We start from the raw sequence: 23075 nt of genomic DNA, 5'->3' as shown, positions 1-23075 counted from the left end.
GACACAGCAAGATGACACAACAAAAAGAAACACAGATTCCTGGTGCCACTGATAAGGATAGAAGCAGTCACAAAAGAACACACAGCAAATGGACAGAGAGAGCAGACAATTTGGGGGGGGGGAGGGGAGAGAAATAAAAAAAATAAATCTTTAAAAAAATAAAATAACCCCAATAGTACCTTAACATGTAGCTTAATGCATGCATGAATGTTATTCAGAGCACTTGCTATGCACCAGACTCTATGCCAGGTTCTGGAACATTCAACAGACAAATTGACAGGTATTTTCAGGATGTGATAGGAATACCTAAGAAGGCAATCTAACTCCGTCTTGTTTGAGAGGAAGGCAGCACTGAATTTGAGGCCTGACAGATAATAAGGATAGTAAGTCAGGAAAATGGAAGAGCAGGAGGCTAGGGAGTTCCAGACAGAAGAAATATTATACATAAAGGGAAGAAGCAATATTTAAATGTTACTAAAGCATAGAGCTGACAAGGGGGAAGTGTAAGAAATAAAGCTGTAAAGGAATATGAAATTTATCTTGAGGACAATGTGGAAAAACTGAATGCGTATCTTGATCAGATTTGTATCTTTAGAAAGAGCACTCTGGCTACAATGTATAGAATGTATAATTAGTAGAAAAGAGCAAGGCAAAAGCTATGTATTAATTGAACCCGTTAGCAGACTGCTGTAGAAATTCAGAAGAGATTATCAGTGGCCTCTTTAAGGTATTGGCAATAACCATCTATTCACTCAGCAAATATTTAGTGAGTACCGACTACATATCAAGCCCTGGGTTAGGCACTGGATAAAACGACAAACAAAATTAAAACTGTCTCTATCTTCACGATCTTTATAGTCTGGTGGGGAGAGATGGTCCTAATTATTTGACATTAATTAAATAATTAGGGACGCAGATAAATATAGCCAGGTGTAGTGAACGAAGCAAAGGACTAGGAGGCAATGAGCATTTGTAAGAGGATAGCCTAACCTGTTTGGAGTAGGGAAGGGTTCCTGAAAGTGATGTTTTGGACTGAGATCTACAGTAGGAGAAGAAGTTACTATGTAAGGTAGGCTGCAAGTTCAAGAATTCTGTAGAACAAACAAATATGGCATGTGTGGAGAGTGTGAGTGTAATGATAAGAAGAGGCTGGAGGGTAAGTAGGGGCTAGGCCATGAAATTTCCTCAAGGGGAGTAAAATAAGCCAAACTCAAAGGACAAATATTATATGATTTCACTTAAATGAAACACTTAGAATACACAAATTCAGAGATGGATATTAATTACAGGTTACCAGAGGATGTGGGGGGGTGGTAGTGAGGGGAATGGGGAGCTAATAATGCTTAATGGGTACAGTTTCTGTTTGAGATACTGAAAAAGATGTAATGGATGTTGGTGAATGTAATTAATACCAGTGAATTGTACACTTGAAAGGGTTAAAAGAGGAAATTTTGAGTTGTATATGTGTTAAACAATAAAAAGTTTTCAAAAATGACTGAAGAGACATCCACACAAGGACTGATGGCACTGATTATCAATGGATGTTAACATTACAAAAAACAAAAAGACTAGGCACTGTATACTTTCTGATAGAGGTATACCACCTATGAAATAGTTTTACCAACAAACCTAAATCTGATTAAACCTCTATATTCAAATACCAATTCTTAGAAATACAGAAGACATAGGAACGTGTTAAATGGTTAAATAATATCAAGAAAAAGCAATATTCTAGATTTTTGGAAACCTGGTTTTTTGTTTTTGTTTTTTTTATGATGTATTTATTTCTCCCACTGCTGTTTGCATTTGCTGTCTGCTCTCCATGTCTATTCACTGTGTGCTTGTCTTCTTTTTTTTTTTTAGGAGGCACCAGGAACCAAACCTGGGACCTCCCAAGTGGGAGGGAGGCACCCAATAACTTGAGCCATCTCCACTCCCTAAACTTGGTTTCTTAAACAATTTCTTTAAAATTACAAGAAAAAAAGAGGTCAAGGAGAAATCCATATATTAAACAAGAAATAAGAAAAAAAGATCAAGGAAAAATTCATGTATTAGAAAACACTTAAGTGAAAGAAATCTCACAATATAAGAACCTTATTTGGATCCAGATTTTTAAAAACATTGTTAAAAAAAAAAGGAGAAAGATAATTAAGATTTTGAACATTGATATTTGAAATTATTATTGTTGACTTTTTAGACATGATAACAGTATTGAGGGTTTTTTTAATAATCTTTTTAGAGATACATACTGAAATATTTACGGATGAAATAATATACCTAAGGTTTACTTTACAATAATTCAGGAGGGATAAATGGGTGGGCATACAGATGAAAGTGTTTAAGTCAGAGGACGAATGCACAGTAGTTCATTACACTACTCTGTCAGCTTTTACGAAAATTTGAAATTTTCTACTCTAAAAGATTTTTTAAAAAGACAAGGGCTTAACATTCTGATCCATTCATTCTATATTTGTAATTCTTATTAAAACAGACCCACTCTTACCCCTGAAACTCATTTTTCTTTCAATTTTTATTTCCAAGATTACGTTTTCAAAATCTTAAAACTTCTGAGGAAAACTGATAGAATTCTATCCTGATTTAGAAGCTCGTGAAAGGGCCCTCCTGACCCGTCTGCATGCTGGGCCTCTGGAAACAGGCCCCACTCTCACTCTGGGTGGTCGGGCTCCCAGCCAGGGCCACACGCCAAGGGTGCCACTGGAAGCAAGTGAGCAGGGCAGCAGGTCGGGAGCGCTGGCCACAGCGTGCACCCAACAGTATATGTTCCTGCTCCCAGGTTATTTATAAGATAATCCAAAGAAGATCAAAAGTGGGCTTATGTTTGTAAAACTGGTAAGCCCGTGTTCACAGGAAGAAGCCATTTACTTGTTCAATATGTGTCTACAGAAGCTGTTTTAAATAAAAGTTTTCAAGGAAAAATACCATTCATGATTTATAAATCAGTCAGTTCAATCAGAAGTTCATCTCCACTTTGCCACACCAACAGATCCCTTATTTCTGGTTCTCCCCTATCTGAAGGAGGCTGATAGGGGAAAGTTTCAGCCCCTAGATCAAGTGGTGGTAGATGACATATTTCCAATTGCACCTTGTTGCTGAAAATTCCTGAACTGTAAGAAGTTACTTCACTATGCGACAAAAGAAAAAGAAATAGCAAGAAATACTACAGATATAGCAAAGAGAAGGCAATTTTTCCCAGACTTTCCCAAAGTGCATAGGAAATATGGTTAACCAAACTGCACCAATGTTAAAAGCCAGTAGCGTCGATATAGGAGCATGGGTACAGTTGGCTGCATTTTTATCTGGTGACCAGGTTTCCAGTGATAAGGAAGTGGATTATATGTGTTATGCCCATGGTCTCATATTTGAATACATTCCTAAAGAATTAAGTGATGACTTAGCTAAATACTTAAAGCTTCCAAAACCTTTGACTTCACTGCCAAACCCTACATCAAAGAAAGTAATGAGATGAGCCTGTAGAAACAAAAGAAGATTACACTAAATTTAACAGTAAAGATTTGAAGATGGAAAAGAAAAATATCAAAATGACTGCTGCTCTGAAGGCTTTGAATGAAGTTGACAAACATGAAAAGTATCAATGTCTTTTCGGATGCAAAACTCAAAAAACTTGAAAATGAAATTTACCAAAAATTTATTTTTGCTTTTTACATTCCATTTTCATCCTTTTTCTATGCCACTGTACTTTGACCCTTAATTGCCACCTTTTGAAAATAAAATAAATGCCCAACAGAGATGCTGAAAGGCAATTTTCAAATTCACTTCAACCTGTCTTTATATTTGATTTTTCTGTTCCTGAACAAAATATGGAAAAGTACTTATACAACTTCGTGGCTAGTAGTAGTCTTTGGATACTTCTTTGATATATAGAAAAGTAATCTGTGAATTGAATTAACATAAAGCAGTGAACTGAATTAACATAAAGCAGCACAATTTCCCCAATAAAAATGACATGTAAAAATAAAGGAAAAAAAAGCTCATGAGAGGTTGACTAAACATCTTTCCATCCTTACATTTGAGGTGCATCTCTTGTAGAAAACATACAGATGGCTCATTCTGCCAGGCTATGTCTTTTGATTGGAGAATTTAATCCATTAATATTCAATGTTATTACTATAACTTTTCTGCTGTCTCATCTTACTATTTATGTCTTTTTACACTTTAAATTACCCTTACTTATAACCTTCATTTCTATACTCTTCTCCAAATCTCTCACCCTTGTCTTTTTCTTTCAGACCGCAGCATTCCCATTAGTATCTCTTGTAAATCTGGTCTTTGGGTAACATACTATTTCAGTATTTATTTGTCTGTGAAGACTTCAAACTCACCCTCATTTCTGAAAGACAGTTTTGCCAGATAAAAAATTCTTAGCTAGCAGTTTTTCTCTTTTAGTACTATAAATACATCATACCACTGCCTTCTCGTCTCCAGGGTTTCTGATGAGAGCAGCACTTAGTCTTATTGAGCTTCCCTTGTACGCGGAGCATTGCTTTTCTCTTGCTACTTTCAAAAGACTCTTTATATCTCTGGTATTTGTCATTCTGAAAACTAGGTGTCTTGGAATAAGTCTATTTGGATTTATTCTGTTTGGGGTGTGCTGTCTTTCTTGGATACTGATATTTATGTTTTTCATAAGGAGTAGGAAATCTTCGGTCATTACTTCCTCAAATATTCTTTTTGTCCCTTTTCCATTCTCTTCTCCTTCTGGTACAACTATAATGTATATGTTTGTATTTTTCATGGTGTCATTTAATTCCCTGAGACTCTGTTCAGTTTTTTCTGTAATTCTCCTGTCTTTTCAAGTTCAGATGTTCTGTCCTTGATTTCACTTATTCAGTCTGCCATTTCAAATCTGCTATTAAATGCCTCTAATGTTTTTTTTTTTTGAAATTTATCATTCATACATGAACATATATAAACAGTGTATAGGAAAAGTCAACTTATAAAACAAATATGTATATCACACAGGACTCCCATACATCACTCAACCACCAATATCTTGTACTGTTGTGAAACATCTGTAACAAACTATGAAAGAGCACTGTCAAGTATTACTAACTATACTCCATATCTTACATTTGGCATAGTTTCCCCCCAACCCACTCTATTATTATTTTTTGTTCATAAACCATACAGTTTACCTAAAGTGTACCATCAATGGCTTGTGGTATAATCACAAGAGTTGTGCATTCATCATTTCAATCAATATTACAGCATTTTCATTACTCTAAAAAAAGAAAACCAAACCACTATCATACCCATATGTTAGCACTACTAATTATAAATCCTACTAAGTCTACATTTCTGGGACAGAATAGTCTTTTCAACAAATGATGCTAGAAGAACTAGATATCCATAACCAAAAGAATGAAAGAGGATGCCTATCTCACTCCCTTTACAAGAATCAACTCAAAATGGATCAAAGACCTAAACATAAAAGCCAGGCCCATAAAACTCCTAGAAGATAACACTGTGCAACATCTACAAGAGCCTGTAGTAGGTGGGAGTCTCTTAAACCTTATTCTTAAAGCACAAGCAACCCCCCTAAAAAAATAGATAAATGGGACCTCCTCAAAATCAAACACTTCCACACCTCAAAGAACTTTGTGAAAAAGATAAAAAGGCAGTCTATTCAATGGGAGAAAATATTTGGAAATCACACATCCGACAAGGGTCTAATATCAATGATGTATAAAGAGACCCTACAACTCAACAATAAAAAGACAAATGACCTGATTAAAAATGGGCAAAAGACCTGAATAGACATTTGTCCAAAGAAAAAGTATAAATGGCGAAAATGTTCATCATCACTGGCTTTTAGAGAAATGCCAATCAAAGCTACAATGAGATCTCACTACAAACCTACTAGAACAGCCACTATTAAAAAAACAGAGAACTACAAGCGTTGGAGAGGATGTGGAGATAGGAACATGTAAAATGTACTCACTGTTGGTGGGAATGTAGAATGCAGCCACTGTGGAAGTCAGTCTGGAAGTTCCTAAGGAAGTTAGATATAGATCTGCCATGTGACCCAGCAATACCACTACTACATATTTACACAGAAGAACTGAGAACAGTGACACAAACAGGCATCTGCACACCGATGTTCATAGTGACATTATTCACAACTGCCACAACCTAGGTGCCCATCAACTGAAGAATGGACAAACTGTGGTATATACACGATGGAATATTGTGCAGCTGTAAGAAGAAATGAAGTCATGAAGCATATGACAACACAGATAATCTGGAGGACATTAAGCTGAATGAGGCAAATCAGGCACAAAAGGACAAATACTGTATGATTTCACTATCATGAACTAAGTATAATGAGAAAAATCATGGAGGTAATAGCTAGAATGTAAGTCGCCAGAAAATAGAATGTGATTTAGAGAATGGAAAGCTGAGGTTTAATCTGTGCAGAATTGGAAAAAGTTGTTTGATGTTTAGAAATGAAATGTTTCATGAAAGCACATCTAATACATATACAGATACAGGTACAGATATAGATGTAGATTTAATTCCTCACTGCCCCCCTTGTTTGCACTCACTATTTGTTCTCTGTGTCCATTCACTGTGTGCTGTGTCTGCTCATTTTCTCTTTAGGAAGCACCAGTAGTTGAACCTGAGACCTCCCATGTGGGAGAGTGGCACTCAATCACTTAAGCCACCTCTACTCCCTGCTTTGTCTCTCTCACTGTGTTTCCTTCATGTCTCCATGTTGCATCATCTTGTTGTCAGCTCACCGCACAAGCCCATTGCACCACCTCGTTGTCTTGCTCGTCTTCTCCAGGAGGCACCGGGAACCAAACCTGGGACCTCCCATGTGGTAGGCAAGAATGCAACCACTTGAGCCACATCTACTTCCCCCCTCATATATTTTTAAACTCATCCATTGTGTCTTTCATTCCCGTAAGTTCTGTTACTTTTCTCTGCAGGCTTTCAAACGGTTTTTTATGCTCACCCAGTGCCTTTTTTTTTTTTTTTTAGGTACTGGGGCCAGGGATTGAACCTCATATGCAGGAAGCTGGAGCTCAAACACTGAGCCACATCAGCTTCCTTGAGTTGGTTTTTCATTTGTTTGTTATTTGCTTTGTTTGTTTTCAGGAGGCACTGGAAACTGAACCCAGGACCTATGTCAGAAGCAGGCACTCAATTGCTTTAGCCACATCTGCTCCCATCCAGTGTCTTAATAGAATTTATTCTGACAGTCAATTTCTCTCTCTTGCCGAGTGGTTTTGTTTTACAGCTCTTCTTTGATTTTTGGTTCAACTTATTCTAAGTTTTTAAAATTGCCCAGCTTGTATGGAGTTTTTATTTTTGCAGTAATGAAACTATACTAAAATTTTTTTGTGGTGATGAATGCACAACACTGTGATTATACTAAGAGCCAATGATTGTACACTTTGGATAGATTATATGGTATGTGAATATATCTCAATAAAACTACTTTAAAAATAAAATTTTAAAAATAATAAAAAAATGGATAAAATTTAAAAATAATAAAATAAGTACCCACTAATGGGACACAGATCCAATCTAAAGGTTTGGGACATGAGACTCCAGAAAGCAGTTTTTCATCCTGCAGTTTCCCAATCTGCCAGCAGATGACATTCTTTTGGTAACTCTTTCCATGGAGGTGTCTCTTTCAACCTTCACTTGCCAGTGACTCTTGTCTCGCCAGGGCCAGGATTCAAAGCGGTTTTTGCTGGCCAAACTCACTAAAGAGAAACCACACTCTGCCCTTCCCCACACCCTCCCTCTTCCCAAGGGAAAGAAATCTGTTCACCTCTCAGTTGGCTACAGTGAGCCCCAGGTTTTACCCAGGCTGTCTGTCTTAAAGATGGAGGATGGGGACAGTTTCCAGCTACAGAGCTGGAAACTCACAGTTTCCATTTCAGCTTCTTTGTCTCTTTGTCCCTCACCCTTCTGGACAATGTGCAGCACTCTCCTGATCTCCAGATCCCCTCAGCAGCAACCTCAGACAGTTTTTGCCCTTCCTGTTATTTTTATAGGAGAGTGGAGCCCTGCCTACCTCCTCTGATTCCTTCTTCAACAACTTCTTTCTGAATTAGATTCAGTTCTGAGAATGACTATCAAACCTGATCCACAAAGGGCAATATAATTTTTGTTCAGTGATTCATCACTATAATCTTAAATAGAAGCATGAAAAAAGACTTACCTGTTTTATGTGTGGATTCATTGCCATTTCAGTCACGTTCTTCTTGGTCTCACAGAAAATAATAGCCCTTCCTTCAGTTCCACTGTAGACTTGAAGGACATCTCCAATAACTGCTGGTCTCTGAGACCAGTGGCATTGGATGGCCAAATGCTTTGAGGAAAGAAAATGGCAAACGTCTGTTTCATTAAAATTATTGAAAATATTTCTCTTGCACATTTTTTCTATATGATAAAGAACTGGCCTTCCAGAGAGACTAAAGAAAATTATTCTTCCCAACACCATTTCAAAGGTAATTTACAAATATCCGTGAATAGGTGAAAGGATAAACAAATTGTATGCTCATACGGTGGAAGACTATTCAATAATTAAAAGGAACTGGCTACTGATACACACAAGAATATGGATGAATCACAAAATACATGCCCAGCACAAAAGAGTATATACCATATGATTCCACTTGTATAAGGCTCTAGAACAGGTAAAACGATCGATGATGGAAAAAAATCAGTGTTTGCCTCTGGATCAGGAGATTTATTGGGAAGGGAGATGAGTGTACTTTCAAGGATGATAATAGTATCTATATCTTGATAGGGGTTTCAGTTACATATTTGAATTTGTCAAAATTAGGAAAACATATACTTAAAGATTTCATATATCACTATATATAAATCCTATCTCAAAAAATTGTAAATATTACATGGATGAACCTCAAAAATACTATGCTAGTGAATGAGGCCAGACAAAAATGGTTCATATATACTAGAATATTATACAATTCCATTTATATGAAATATCAAGAATAGGTAAATTCATAGAGATAGAAGCATTTTAGTGGTTGCCAGCAGCTGCCGGGGAGGGAGGAATGGGAAATGACTGTTAAATGGGGACTGGGTTTACCTTTTGGACTGATGAAAATGTTTCCGAACTGGGGAATGGTGATGGCTGCACAACACTGAGAATGTACTAAATGCCACTGAAGTGTACACTTTAAAATGGTTAATTTTTTGGGAAGCGGAATGGGCCCAATGGATAGGGCGTCCACCTACCACATGGGAGGTCTGCAGTTCAAACCCCGGGGCCCTTGACCCGTGTGGAGCTGGCCCATGCACAGGGCTGATGTGCGCAAGGAGTGCCGTGCCACGCAAGGGTGTCCCCTGCATAGGGGAGCCCCATGCGCAAGGAGTGTGCCCCGTAAGGAGAGCCGCCCAGCGAGAAAGAAATTGCAGCCTGCCCAAGAATGACATTGCACACACGAAGAGCTGACACAACAAGATGACGCAATAAAAAGAAACATAGATTCCCAGTGCCGCTAATAAGGATAGAAGTGGTCACAGAAGAACACACAGCAAATGGAGACAGAGAGCAGACAAATGGGGGGGGGAAGGGGAGAGAAAAAAAAATAGAATAAAATGGTTAATTTTACCTCAATTTTTTAAAAATGGAAATACTGAGCTCCCCATAAGTTATGGGAAAGTATACTGACTTCTGCATTATACTTTGAAATGCATAAAAAGGCAAGACCATTAAAAGGAAGGCTAGATGTATCAGAAATCTAATGCAGTAAAATGCTAATGGTAGACTCTAGGTCAGGGGTTCTTAACCAGGGGTCCATGAGCGTGAATTGAAATTCAAAAAAACATTATTCTTGTGGGGACATATTGGTGTGGGTATGATATATTTATCAAATAATACACAGTACAGTGTGGACTTAGTAAAGGTTTTGTGGTTTTCACCTCACTGGCAAAGGGGGTCCATGGAATAAAAAGGTTAAGAACCCCTAATCTAGGTGGTGTGTTTATGTGTGCTTACTAAAAATTCTTTGAACTTTGCTGTATGTATATTTGAAAGCTTTCCTGATGAAGTGTTGAGAAAAAACTTAAAACTGTACATTTTAAAACTATGCATTTTAATGTATATATAAAAAAAAGTAACATTTATTAATTACAGAATACCTGGGAAACAGAGAGAGAACAAAAAAAAAGAAAACAAAGAATCATTTGTACTACCTGTGGCAAAGTCTTACTCTTCCCCCTTCCAAAAGGAAAAAAAAAAAAAAACTAAGCCAAGACATAAAAATATGTTCAAAATGCCACAGGAAAATAAAATCAACAAAACTGAGACCATGGAATACTAATATGACAAATGATCAGTTCTTTTCAACAAAAAAATTACAAGAAAGAGATGGAGCAGAGATGGCTCAAGCAAATAGGTACCTCCCTCCCAAATGGGAGGCCTCAGGTTTGGTTCCCGGTGCCTTCCCTTAAAAAGGAAGACAAGTACACAACAAACAGCGAATGCAAACAATGAGGGGGTGGGGAGGAATAAATAAATTAAATAAATCTTAAAATAAAAAAAGATATGGAGAAACAAAGAGATTAAAAAAAATTAAAGCACCTATAAACTAGTGGTTATACAAGGATCTTATCTGGATTCAGATTCAAACAATAATAATAATAAATAGACAACCAGGGAAATGTGCACACTAGATATTTGATGATATTAAGATATCAGGGGGGAGAGAAATAAATAAAATAAATCTTTGGGAAAAAAAAAGATATTATTGGGAAGCGGAATTGGCACAAGTGAATGGGTTTCCGCCTACCACAGGGGAGGTCCTGGGTTCGGTTCCTGGTGCCTCCTGGAGAAGGATAGCTGATACAGCTGACAAGCGTGGCAAGCTGATTCAACAAGATGATGCAACAAGATGATGCAACGAAAGAGTCACAAAGAGGAAAGAATGAGAGACACAACAAACCAGGGAGTTGAGGTGGCTTGGATGACTGAGCGCCTCTCTTCTACATAGGAGGTCCTGGGTTCAGTTCCCAGGGCCTTCTAAAGAGAAGATGAGCAGACACAGAGTATACAGCAAATGGACACAAACAGCAGAAAGTGGGGGGATAAATAAATAAAATAAACCTTTCAAAAATAAAAATTATTATTGCTTTTTTCTATTGTGATAATAACTTTATGGTAGTCTTTTTTTTTTTTCCTTTCTAAGAGTCTATTCTTTAAAAAAAAGTGTCTATTCTTGGGAGAGGAGGTGGCTCAAGCAATTAGGAAACTTCCTCCCACACGGGAGGCCCCAGGTTCGGTTCCTGGTGCCTCCTAAAAAGACAAGCAGACAGTGAGCACAAACAACAAAGGGGTTAGAGGGAAAACGGACTTTGGCCCAGTGGTTAGGGCGTCCGTCTACCACATGGGAGGTCCGCGGTTCAAACCCCGGGCCTCCTTGACCCGTGTGGAGCTGGCCATGCGCAGTGCTGATGCGCGCAAGGAGTGCCGTGCCACGCAAGGGTGTCCCCCGCGTGGGGGAGCCCCACGCGCAAGGAGTGCGCCCGTGAGAAAAGCCACCCAGTGTGAAAAGAGAGAGCAGCCTGCCCAGGAATGGCGCCGCCCACACTTCCCGAGCCGCTGACGACAACAGAAGCGGACAAAGAAACAAGACGCAGCAAATAAACACCAAGAACAGACAACCAGGGGAGGGGGGGAATTAAATAAATAAATAAATCTTTAAAAAAAAAAAAACAAAAAAAAACAAAGGGGTTAGAAATAAAATAAATAAAAATAATTTTTAAAAAATCTATTCTTTTATAACTACATAGAGGTACATGAAGATGAAAAGATTAACTAGGATTCAGATTGCTTCAATTGTGGAAGTAAGGAATATATGGGGGAAAAAGACAACTATTAAGGCCTAGTGATGGATACATCAGTTCCTTATACTATTCTATTTTTGTAAATGTTTGAAGAAGTCCTTAATAAAAATTTTTTTGCAGATACATTTTACATTCTTATTGTAAAACTTTACAGTATTCCAAAAAATCCTAAGTTTCCTTTAAACATCCCTCACTATGACATTCTCCTTTCCCAGAAGTAATCAATATTTTAATGTGATATTTATCCTTCTAACCTGTTTTTGTACATTTAATAAATACCAGAGAAATCCACTGAGCTCTAGTTTCATATTTTTAACAAAAATAGTATGATTCTATCATAAACCCTGCAAAGATTCTTTTAAAACCCTGCATGTATTTTAATGTCTATTGGTTTAAATTATCAAAGTCAAAATTATCCTTTACAGTTTCTTCTTCTTTGTTTAGAAAGGCCTTCCCTTTTCTAAGATCAAGTCATATTCATCTACATTTGCTTTAAATTATTTTGTGGCTTAATTTTTTAAATCTTTCAAAGAACTATTTTGGTATAGGATTTCAGATGAGGAACTTTTTTTTCCACCTAAACTTTAACAAATTATCTCAGCACCATCCTTTCCTAATCTCTATTGACTTGTGCCCTTTGTCATATTCTAAATACATTAAGTCTAGCTGCATGGCTGCATGTATGTCTCCAGTTAAGATGCACCTATTCACATAATTTGCTTTTCTTTCCTATTTATTCTATCCTGCCTTTCAGTCTCAGATTATACAAATACATAGGTATCTTATTTGATTAAGGGCAAAAAAAGAGAGATTAAGCTTGAATAGGTACCCTAATACTAAGTTTGGCTTCAACAAACTTCACAAGTAAATGCCAACTAAAAGCTAAAATCTATCATGCTGGAAAACTACTTACTTCCACAGTGGTTGCAGCCTTTTGAGTCATTTTTCCAACAAGGTCAACCTGCTCATATCTGGATTTCATGTATTTTTTTGCAACTTTGTATACCCACTGTGGGCAAGTTGCAGAAAAAAGCAAAGTCTGAGGATTGTCTTCAGAATCTTAAATAAACAAAAAGAATTCAAATGCTTTCTTACCACCCCATGATGTAGTTAGCTCTTAAATCCCCCCAACCTTAAACAATGAAAAATCCAAAACGTGGGATAAATTTTGAACATACAGAGTTCACTACAACTACTAAAACTTTCAACTTTCAAAGCTGGGGGACAATATGAAGAAAAATGAACTCAAAAGGAAGGTGAGAACTTAAGAAGGAACAATGAGCATAAAAATCAGTAAAATGAGTTAGTAAATCTAACTATCAAACATAAAAAAACACAGAGGAAAGCATAGAAAGCTCAGAAAACAGTTAAAAGTATGCCATCCTCCTTTCTTATTCTGGAGAACAGATACTAAATAACTTTAGTCTTTAAGAACACTAAGAGACAATGTAATAAAAATTATGAAATAAAATATTCACCAACTTTTAGATCAGAGAAAAATTCCTAATGTACTTAGTTTGAATTAAGATATACCAGTTTTATAGGATTCATGGATAATATCTTCAACTTGTTCAGCAAAACCTAAATCTAACATCTGATCCACTTCATCAAGCACAACATGGCGCAGTTTAGAAAGATCCAGTCGCCCGCTCTGCAGATGGTCTTTGATACGACCAGGGGTTCCAACCAAGATATCAATACCATTTCGAATATGATTAACTGTAAGGAGAGACATGTCAGTAATATGTAAAAATCAAATATACATTTTCACATTATTTCTTTATATTTAAGTAGCAAATACATCTTTGAACTACTCTCATACATATTTACTCACTCTGGCTTTGATATGATGTTCCACCATAAAAACAAGCCACGCTGAGTTTCCTAGTTATATCTTTGAAGTCTTTGGCTACTTGGTTTGCCAGTTCCCTTGTTGGAGCCAAAACAAGTACCTGAACAAGAGGTTAAATAAAAGAGAGAGAGATTTCTACAAAGACTTCTCAATTCAAATTGAGCAGACTTTTTTTAAAGGTGCATTTAACACTAGGAAATCTCAATATTAATGTCCTAATTATTTAAAGATGGAGCACAAATAACAAAAACAGTAGCTTATATTTATTATGCGTTTCCTTACTTCCTTCAGGACTCTTTCAAGTCATTTTCCAGTAAGGTTCACGCTGCTTTTTTCATATCCCTCTCCTTCCCTGCTTTATTTTTTCTCCTTAGAATTCACATCGCCTAAACTATTTATACTTATTTGATTATTGTCTGTCTCACAAACCAAAATGTAAGCTTCCTAATGGCAGGGATGTATATCAGTTTGATTACTGTATTCCTTGCATTTCAAATACTGCCTGGCAACAGCAGACAGTCAAAAAATATTTGATGAATGTATGCTCACCAGGTACGAGGAACTAGGTGCTTTACATGAACTATCTAATTTGATTCTCATAAAAACCCTAAGAGTAAGCATTATTAATCTAATTTCACAGATGAGGAACTTGAGTTTTAGAGAGGAGTTTTGCCCAAGATCAAACAGCTAGAAATAGTGGAAGTGAACTCCCCAGCAACATGTTCAAAGTTTTTTTGGCAGTGTTTGGACTGTGTACTATTTCTATTACTTGTACTCTTTTCTAATTTCAGCTAAGAGACAGAACTCTGCAGAAAAGATTTGTCTGATAAGCCAAAATGGCCAACCTAATCTGGGAGAGCTGAGCTGAGATCACCGATCTAATTATATACATATATGTGAGTTTGCTTTTATTTTGTAATACCACTGAGGAGTCTTTCAAAGAACATATTACTTTTAGTCACATATCTATCCAAATTATGACAACTTTTTCCACTTCATTTATTATGAAAAGATTAATAGTTTATGAACCTTAGAGTGAATACAGTTTTTAAAAAGGTCAAATTTTAGGCTAAAATTTAACTGTGCTCTTTACTAATTTATAAATTAAGGATGCTCTTCAGTACTCAAGTAAGAGAGAAATTAGCAATATCATTTCTATAATATTCTCCTTAAATGTCAATTAGTAAAATAAAGGACATTGAATATTTAATGAAACACCAAATCAATGACTACCTCTTTAGCAAATTATTCACTCTTTATGAGCAAAGGCCAGGACTGAGGAAAGAGAAGTAGGACTCACTAACTATGCTAACTGCAAAAACTCCTAAAATAAAATATGCTGGCTTCATAAAACACAAAATCATCAAAGATATTTATAGATTCATACTCCAAACACATATATGTAAAAGCTACTACACTTTACCTTTGCATGAGATTTATGTTAAAATTAACAAATTTCTGTTTTAGGTCATTAATTTTTACTTTATGCCAAAGGGCTAACTTTCCATCTTGGAGGTAACTTGAACTTAAGACTAATATACTCTCTTCCTCTTTTCATTAAATAATGTTTAAAGTCTTTCATCCCTATAATGGTTACCTTTGGTGAACGGCTTTTCTTAATTGTCTCTTGATTTCTTTGGAGTTTTTCAATTAAGGGGATGGCAAAAGAGAATGTCTTTCCTGTCCCTGTCCGTGCTTGAGCAATTAAATCCTTTCCTTCATACACAGGAGCAAAGGTCTTAACTTGAATAGGAAAGAGATATGTCACCCCTCGACCTGTAAAATGAGATTTCATTAAAATATTTCTTTAAGACTAGCATTAGGAAAAATAAATATTCATTTGAAAGGACAATCCTAATTCCTCAATGTCTGCCTAAAGATATACTACCTAGTAATATTCATAGTTACTTATACCCCAAAGAATTACAAACAACTTGGTCCTAACTTTGACAGATATATATAATGATTTAAGGTTAAAAACAGGTCAGATTGTTAATAAGTATGATGTCAAAACAACTCCATTTAAGGGAGTGGGTGTAGCTCAGTGGTTTGAGCACCTGCTTCCCATGTACGAGGTCCTCGGTTCAGTTCCTGGTACCTCCTAAAAAAATAACAATAACTCCATTTAAAGATGATGTATTTCTATTAAAATTCTTCTTTTTTTAGAAAAGGCACAAAAGTTTATAAAATCAATTGTGATTTTCAATTGCAGATTAAAATTCTCAGTACCTTTCAGGAGTTTTATAGTCTCTTCAGAAATAGGAAAATTGGAAAAGGCTCCTTCTTTCTGTTCGCGTGTTAGGGTCTGCCAAAATGAAATCAAAGTTCTAAATAATACAGTTCATATTCATCCAGGTATTTAGTATCTTTTACTCATTAACCATTTTTAATTTTACTAAATGAGTTAGTAAATCAATTTTAGTTAGTACTTGCAAAAACTGTATAGATTAATTTACAAGATAAATTGGTGGGAAATTCCTTTAATTTCAAAAGTATCCCTCTAAACAGCAAGTATACTTAACACATTTCCCAAAATGCACTTTTAAAACATTTAATTCACACATAAAACTCCTTTTGAAAATGCATTTACTACAGGAATCAGAATATATTTCCATTTGACTAAGATATCACCAAAAATCTATTTAAATAATCTAAACCAAACTCAGATATGGATAATATGGATTATGAAAATTAACACAAGCTTATAAACCAGGCCCAAAAGAATTCACATAATCAGAAAAAGTAAATTTTTTCCCAAAAATAAGTTAAAAAGTTGTTCTAAAAAGCATTAACAAGCATTGTTTTGGGAAGTGGACGTGGCTCAACTGATAGAGCATCAGTCTACCATATGTAAGGTCCAGGGTTTAATCCCCAGGGCCTCCTGACCCATGTGGTAAGCTGGTCCACGCGCAGTGCTGCCGCGCAAGGAGTGCCGTGCCATGCAGAGGCGCCCCCGCGTAGTGGTGCCCCACACGCAAAGAGTGCCTTTTAAGGAGAGCCACCCAACGTGAAAAAAATGCAGCACGCCCAGGAGTGGCACTACACACACCAAGAGCTGATGCAGCAAGATGATGGAACAAAAAAAGACGCAGTTTCCCAGTGCACTGGATAATGCAAGCGGACGCAGAACACACAGCAAATGGACACAGAGAGCAGACAACAGGGGGAAAGAGGAGAGAAATAAATAAAAATAAATGTTAAAAACAAAAAAACAAAAAAACAAGCATTGTTTTAAGATCACCAAAGCAGAGGAAGTTTCTGTACACTTGAAGATTTCTTCAACATATATGCAAGTTAGCATGACATTATCATTTAACATCTATTGAAAATGTCTGTGTACATAGAATAAAGACAACGTATTTACCTAGTAAGCTTAATCATTCATGTGTTTAAAGAAAGTAATCCCAGAACCACACACAATAGCAGTTTCCAAATTGGGAGCCAGATAAAAAATAGAATATCAAAATGCAGTTTCTAAGTCATTTATTTTTATTTATTTATTTTTTTAAAGATTTTTTATTTTTATTTTATTTAAATCCCCCCTTCCCCCGGTTGTCTGTTCTCTGTGTCTATTTGCTGCGTCTTGTTTCTTTGTCCGCTTCTGTTGTCAGCGGCACGGAAAGTGTGGGCGGCGCCATTCCTGGGCACGCTGCAACTTTCTTTCACGCTGGGCGGCTCTCCTTACGGGGCGCAGTCCTTGCGCGTGGGGCTCCCCTACGCAGGGGACACCCCTGCGTGGCAGGGCACTCCTTGCACGCATCAGCACTGCGCATGGGCCAGCTCCACTCGGGTCAAGGAGGCCCGGGGTTTGAACCGGGGACCTCCCATGTGGTAGACGGACGCCCTAACCACTGGGCCAAGTCCGTTTCCCTCTAAGTCATTTAAACAAACCTTCAATGCTGCTATCTTTTTAAGATTAAAATAAAACTTTACTTCAAAAGTAAAATATTTTCATTTTAGAACTTTCAGAAACTACAGATAAAGAGAAATTAAAAAATGATCTACAATCTAGTTATCTAAAACCACATTTAATGAACAACACAAATTGTAGTTCAGCTCCTAATAAACAGCAAATTCACAAATTAAAAAGCACCATATTATAAGGCAAGGATTCAACATCTTTTCCCAAAGCTCCCCAAAGATTAGACATTAAATTAAGCTCAAATATAAATTATCAGCAACTAACAGATATAAAGAATATAAGAAATTATCAAGGGTTATTAAGAATATATATTACTTCTTTCTGAAGACGTGATTTACTGAAAACTTTAAAACCTAGATATATCTATGAACTCTACTAGAGGAAAACTGCAAAAACACTTTTTAACAAATTCTGTTCAAGAAAATATCTACTCTAACAGGTACCAGTAAAAGCAATGAGTCCGGTAATGCAGATTCTATATTAAGCATATTTTCTACAGCCCCCCCAAAATTAATACCCCGATCCTCAGATCATTTTGTTTAAAAAATGCAAACAACTTTAACCTTAATAAGTCACAATCAGACCTAAAGATCATCTAAAAATTGCCATTGTTACAAAAGCAGAAGGCAAAATACTCAAAGTTGGGAGGCTATATGTGTCTTGTTTCAGGAAGTCAGTTAATTAACCTGTACTGGTAGGGATTGAAATAGCCATAAGAACTGACCATAAATAAGTAATTTAGAATATTGCTTTGTATTCCAAACATACTGCAAAGGTTTAAATTTGACCATCCATCCCATCCCAAGAAAAAGGCAATGTAATGAAAGAAACAAGGATAAACTAAAGGCCCAGGTTTCAGTTATAGTCCACTTGATAGTATTTAGTATTCCACACTAAGGAGTAAATATTGTAGAATCAATTCTAATTAGTCTAAAAAATTAGATCAGCCTTTATTTCACAGATCATGTCAGATGTCAAACAAAAATCACCCATACCTCATCTAGTTTGTTATCACTTGATTTATGGGTAGAACCTAAGGATGACAATCGCTTTGCTTTTTTTTTAAATTCATCAATATCTCCATTTGGCAGATCTTTTCTTTTTGACTTATGAGATTTAGAGAATTCATTTGTAAGTCTATTAAATCCTTTTTCAGTGTCACCATTTAGCTTCTCTTTCATTTTAGCTTTTTTGGACTTAGGAACATCCAGGTCATCTGTAACACCATTTTCTTTTGTTTCTGGTTTCTCATCTGAGTCATAATGGTGCCTTGATTTCCTTCTATCGCTCTATGGGAAAATGAACAAACAAAGAAGCAATGACAAGAGGGTCACAAGGTCTCCTTTTAATACTTTAGAATAGTTAGAGCATGACTCCCCAACCAGTAAAGTTCAGTCTACCAATTATCTTGAAAACCTACCTGGTAGAAATGCAGACAGGTTCTTAATGCCAACCCCTAAGTCTCACTTGTTGCTCTTAATCATCTCATCTCTTGAATTCACAGGATTCAGCCTCTAGAACCTCTATAATCCCATCATAAAATTTAAGAGAAATTTAAATAGCCCCTTCTCAGAAAATGAATGAGAACCCAAGAATTTAAATTAAAAAGCAAACAAAAAATTCAAACATCTGCAAAAAAAAAAAAAAAAAATTTAATATTTATCAAGTACCTACCCAGTAGAGTGTACCGCGTTTTCGGCTTATCTTGTTTAAATCTTCATAACAACCCTAATAAGGGAAGTACAGGTCCATAATCCCTTATCCGAAATTCCGATATCCAAAAGCTCTGAAAACCGAAAGTTTTTTGTAACTTATTTGGAGGCAAAACCTTACTTGAACTCATTTAATAGCAAAATTTGACCTGAACTAATGTGAGGCTATGTATACTCTTCATTTATACCAGTCAGTACGAATAGTCATATTTATTTAAGGTGCCAGATTAACAGGTTGTGGCCCCAAACCCTGCTGGTGCTGTTGCCTTTCTAAAAATCCTCCGAGGGGGAGGGGGTGTAGCTCAGTGGTTGAGTGCCTGCTTCCTACCTACGAGGTCCTAGGTTCAACCCCCAGTACCTCCTCAAAAAAATACATAAAAATTAAAAAATTAAAATCCCCCAGATTCTGAATTCCAAAATACACCTAGCCCCAAAGATTTTGGATAAGGGATAATGAACCTGTATTACCGTCATCATTTTGCAGATGAGGAGACTGAAGTTCTTAGAACTTAAGTAACTTTCCAAAGACTCACATGTGGGATTTCCTGCAGGTGGAAGTGCTAGAAATTAAACCTAGCTCTGTCTAATTTGCAAGCCCATGCTCTTTTCACACCATGCTTCCTCCCTGAACTTTGATAATTAACAGATTAATGAAAAAACAAACCAAACTATATAATCCCTGTAAAACTCCAAGTGTTACATTCCCATGAAAAGACAAGTGTAACAGTAACCTTGGTAATTTTTAAAAAAATTAATAGAACTTTAAACAACTTCAGTTTTAAAACATCAAAATCACTGGTGTTTCAATTTGGAAATTCGGTACTTCAGAATTACTTGGTCAAGTGTTCAAAACAAACTAGATAGCAATGATTAGTGATAGTAAAAATCACCACCACCAAAATTTTCACCATTGACTTACACAATTTTTAAAGTCCTTTCACATATAGTTTAGGAATTGCTGTGAAAAATGAATAATGTGGAAATGCTTCGTAAACAATAGAGCTTTACATTAACATATGGTTAAATGTCACATCATTTGATCTTTAGTTAACTGAACTAACCCCACATATCCCCAAATCAATAGGTTCTACAGAAGAACACATTATTTATAGAGTTAACCTTGGGGTATGAATTACTCCTGAGCCCTACTCTTCAGGGAGAAGCTGAAGCAAGGCAAAGTGAGACCTCTAGGAGCAAACCCAGGAATATCTCAAGATTTTGAAATACATTGACATCAGACCCAGGGTAAGTGACAATCTCCATTCCCTTGGTTTCCATGACACTCTATATTCCCTACTTATCCTCTTACCTCTATCAATGGTTCCACTCCCTCCTCCTTCTGTGGATGCTCCTTAAGTCTCTGTTTTCTATTCACACTTTCACACCATTTTCATGGCCCCAATGTACATTTCCAGGCCTCCTTCCTCCTCTGTACTTCAGTTCTGAGACTCTATGAACCAGCTCCATAGCGCAACATATCCAAAACCAGAGTTATCTCCATCTCAATGTCAGACCACTATCCTAATGCTCTATTTCTATTTGTTTGTACTCCAAACTGTTTACAAATCGTTAGTCATCTTTCACAGTTAAAGGCCAATCAACAAGTATTTCTGGATAATCTACAAGAATACCACCAATTTACAAGAATATAATGAGAGGTAAAGATGGACAAAAATGTGGTCATTTCCATCAAGAACCTTTGGGAAAGATACATACAGGGAAAATATACAACTTACAAAAGAGCACATAATGCCAACTGAATGATAAAGATAGGCAGTGAAAGAGAATTTCAATGGGGAATGAAATTACTGTACACTGGAGTGGTTTGCAAAGACTTCAACTAGATCATGACAGATGGATAGAATTTGGATGCAAAATGAAAGACAAGTATTTCAGAAAGAGTCAAAGAAAAATAGTCTCTTGGTTGGAATGGCGAATTTACCTTGATGATAAGGTCAGAGGTACAGAAGAGTCTGTCTGAGACTATACAGAATAAATCTCATTCCTCTGCCAAATAACAGCCTTCCAATATTTAGAGACTGCTACCTTACCCTTCTCAGGTCTGTTTTCTTTTCTCCAGATCAAATGTTCGCAGCAAAAATTTTACCTATGCATTTCTTTCAGCACCGTGTGGTCCCTTAATTGCTTCTAGATTTTTCTTTTCTCTGTAACTCCTCTACAAAATCCTTGAGAGCAAGGACCATTTCTTATATACTTATTTGAACTCTGTGGTGCCTACCAAAGAGCTTCGCACAATTTAGCTCAATACATATTTGTGGTCTGAACGAACATACCTACAGTAAGGGCTATTAATACAACCCACATATTCTCCATCACAACCAAATCCTGGCCCTTCAGTCTCTACCGATTAGATACAGAGGTATGTAACCATAACATCGCTTTTTGCTTAAAAATCTCGCACACAAGACAGCAACACATTTTCAAGGCAACGATTCTTAATCATCGTCCAAAACGACCAACGAGAACCAAATGACAGGCCACGCTGCTTAAAGAGGAGGAGGAAAGAACGGATTCCGCCGCGATAAGAGCCTCAGTCTGCCCACCTCGTAGCAGACAGAAGCGCCAATGAAAAGCACCGAGGGACCGCGGGAAACTGGGCCAAATCCCAGGCCGCCCTCCTCCAGCTCAGAGGTGTGGAGGTAGAAACAGTCCCTGAGCGACCTCAGAGGTTTGAGGACAGCGTGAGAGGGGGCGCTCGGACGCTCCGGTCTGGTTCTGACAGGCCATCAGGGGCAGCTTCCCTCCCCGGCAAAGCCGGCTCAGCCCAAGAGGAGGGACGGCCCAGCCTCAGCGCACCTTTCTCCTCTCCTTCCTCGGGCTCTCGGACTCCTCCAAGGGTGCCTCCAGCTCCATAATGTCGCCCCAAAGGAGTTTCCCAGGCATCACTCGCCGCCGCCGCCGCCGCTGCCTCCCTCTGGGCACGGTGGCCACAACCACCTATGAGCAGCGAGAGCGTGAAAGGAAGCTGGAGCAAGGGGCCGGCCGGCCAGGAGCGTGCGTCACTTCCGGGACACGCACCGCGCCGCGGGGTGGGGAAATGATCCCGGATACTCTGGATTTAAACTCCATCCTTGCGCCGGGGCCTCCCAGCCAATGGGTGTCAGAGGTCTCTACCGGCCCACCCTTGTTCTGAAGTGATTGGCTTCTAGAGTAAACCTTGGCCAATCTCCAGAAAGGAGGCGCGCAACGATTAGCATTTAATTCATTTCTCCCCCCCACCCCCTTCGCTCTACTGTGAACACTTCTCCTCGGCCTAGCGGAGGTACTTCCAGAGCTCTACCGTGCACCTCTGGGAGCCCTGCTACGGCGGTGGCAAGGATCCAGTGTGCTCGGCGGGCTGGCAGGTGTGCGCAGGCCCGAGCCGGGGCGGTGAGAAGCGCCAAGGGCCGCCTCGCCGGCCGCCGCCGGAAGCTGCAGGCCTCGGTCCTGCCCAATGCGGGAACAGGCGGTAACGTCTAACGGCGTCGCACGAGGCTTGCGGGCCGGCATTCTGAGAAAGGGGTCTTGTCGTTTCTGAAGTGGGCTATGTGGGCTTAAGGTGAAGGCCAAAGTCAGACCACCTTTCCAGAAATCATAGATTTTGGTCATATAAAGTTGGCCCTTCCTTCATTCTAGGCCTTGGTCACAACTCCCCATTTGACATATTAGGAAACAACCCTAGAAAGGGATTTACTTGTCTGAAGTCGCACAATCAGTT

General features: G+C 37.8%; 1 protein-coding gene and 1 pseudogene across 2 annotated transcripts in view; one reads left to right on the top strand and one right to left on the bottom strand.

Moving 5' to 3' along the window:
* The window catches only part of DDX50 (DExD-box helicase 50), a 40358-nt gene extending 17986 nt beyond the window's left edge, over window positions 1-22372 (bottom strand). The window contains exons 1-9 of one of the 2 annotated variants that reach the window (XM_058298941.2): window positions 22175-22342; window positions 19320-19431; window positions 18641-18934; window positions 15953-16028; window positions 15321-15499; window positions 13706-13823; window positions 13405-13590; window positions 12785-12930; window positions 8216-8365 (exon numbers count right to left, since the gene is read on the bottom strand). In XM_058298941.2, coding sequence (XP_058154924.1) covers window positions 8216-8365; window positions 12785-12930; window positions 13405-13590; window positions 13706-13823; window positions 15321-15499; window positions 15953-16028; window positions 18641-18826 — 1041 coding nt within the window. In that variant the 5' untranslated portion in view covers window positions 18827-18934; window positions 19320-19431; window positions 22175-22342. Of the gene's footprint in view, window positions 1-8215; window positions 8366-12784; window positions 12931-13404; window positions 13591-13705; window positions 13824-15320; window positions 15500-15952; window positions 16029-18640; window positions 18935-19319; window positions 19432-22174 lie in introns of both variants that reach the window. The other variant, XM_058298940.2, reaches the window with a different exon arrangement.
* Window positions 1114-3723, top strand: LOC139439174 (ribonuclease H2 subunit B pseudogene; annotated as a pseudogene).
* Window positions 22373-23075: the final 703 nt, after the last annotated feature.

This window comes from Dasypus novemcinctus, chromosome 6 (genome assembly GCF_030445035.2).
Source record: "Dasypus novemcinctus isolate mDasNov1 chromosome 6, mDasNov1.1.hap2, whole genome shotgun sequence".
Lineage (NCBI taxonomy): Eukaryota > Metazoa > Chordata > Mammalia > Cingulata > Dasypodidae > Dasypus > Dasypus novemcinctus.
Note: the sequence above shows the minus strand (reverse complement) of the source record. Positions and strands in the feature narration are given on the sequence as shown.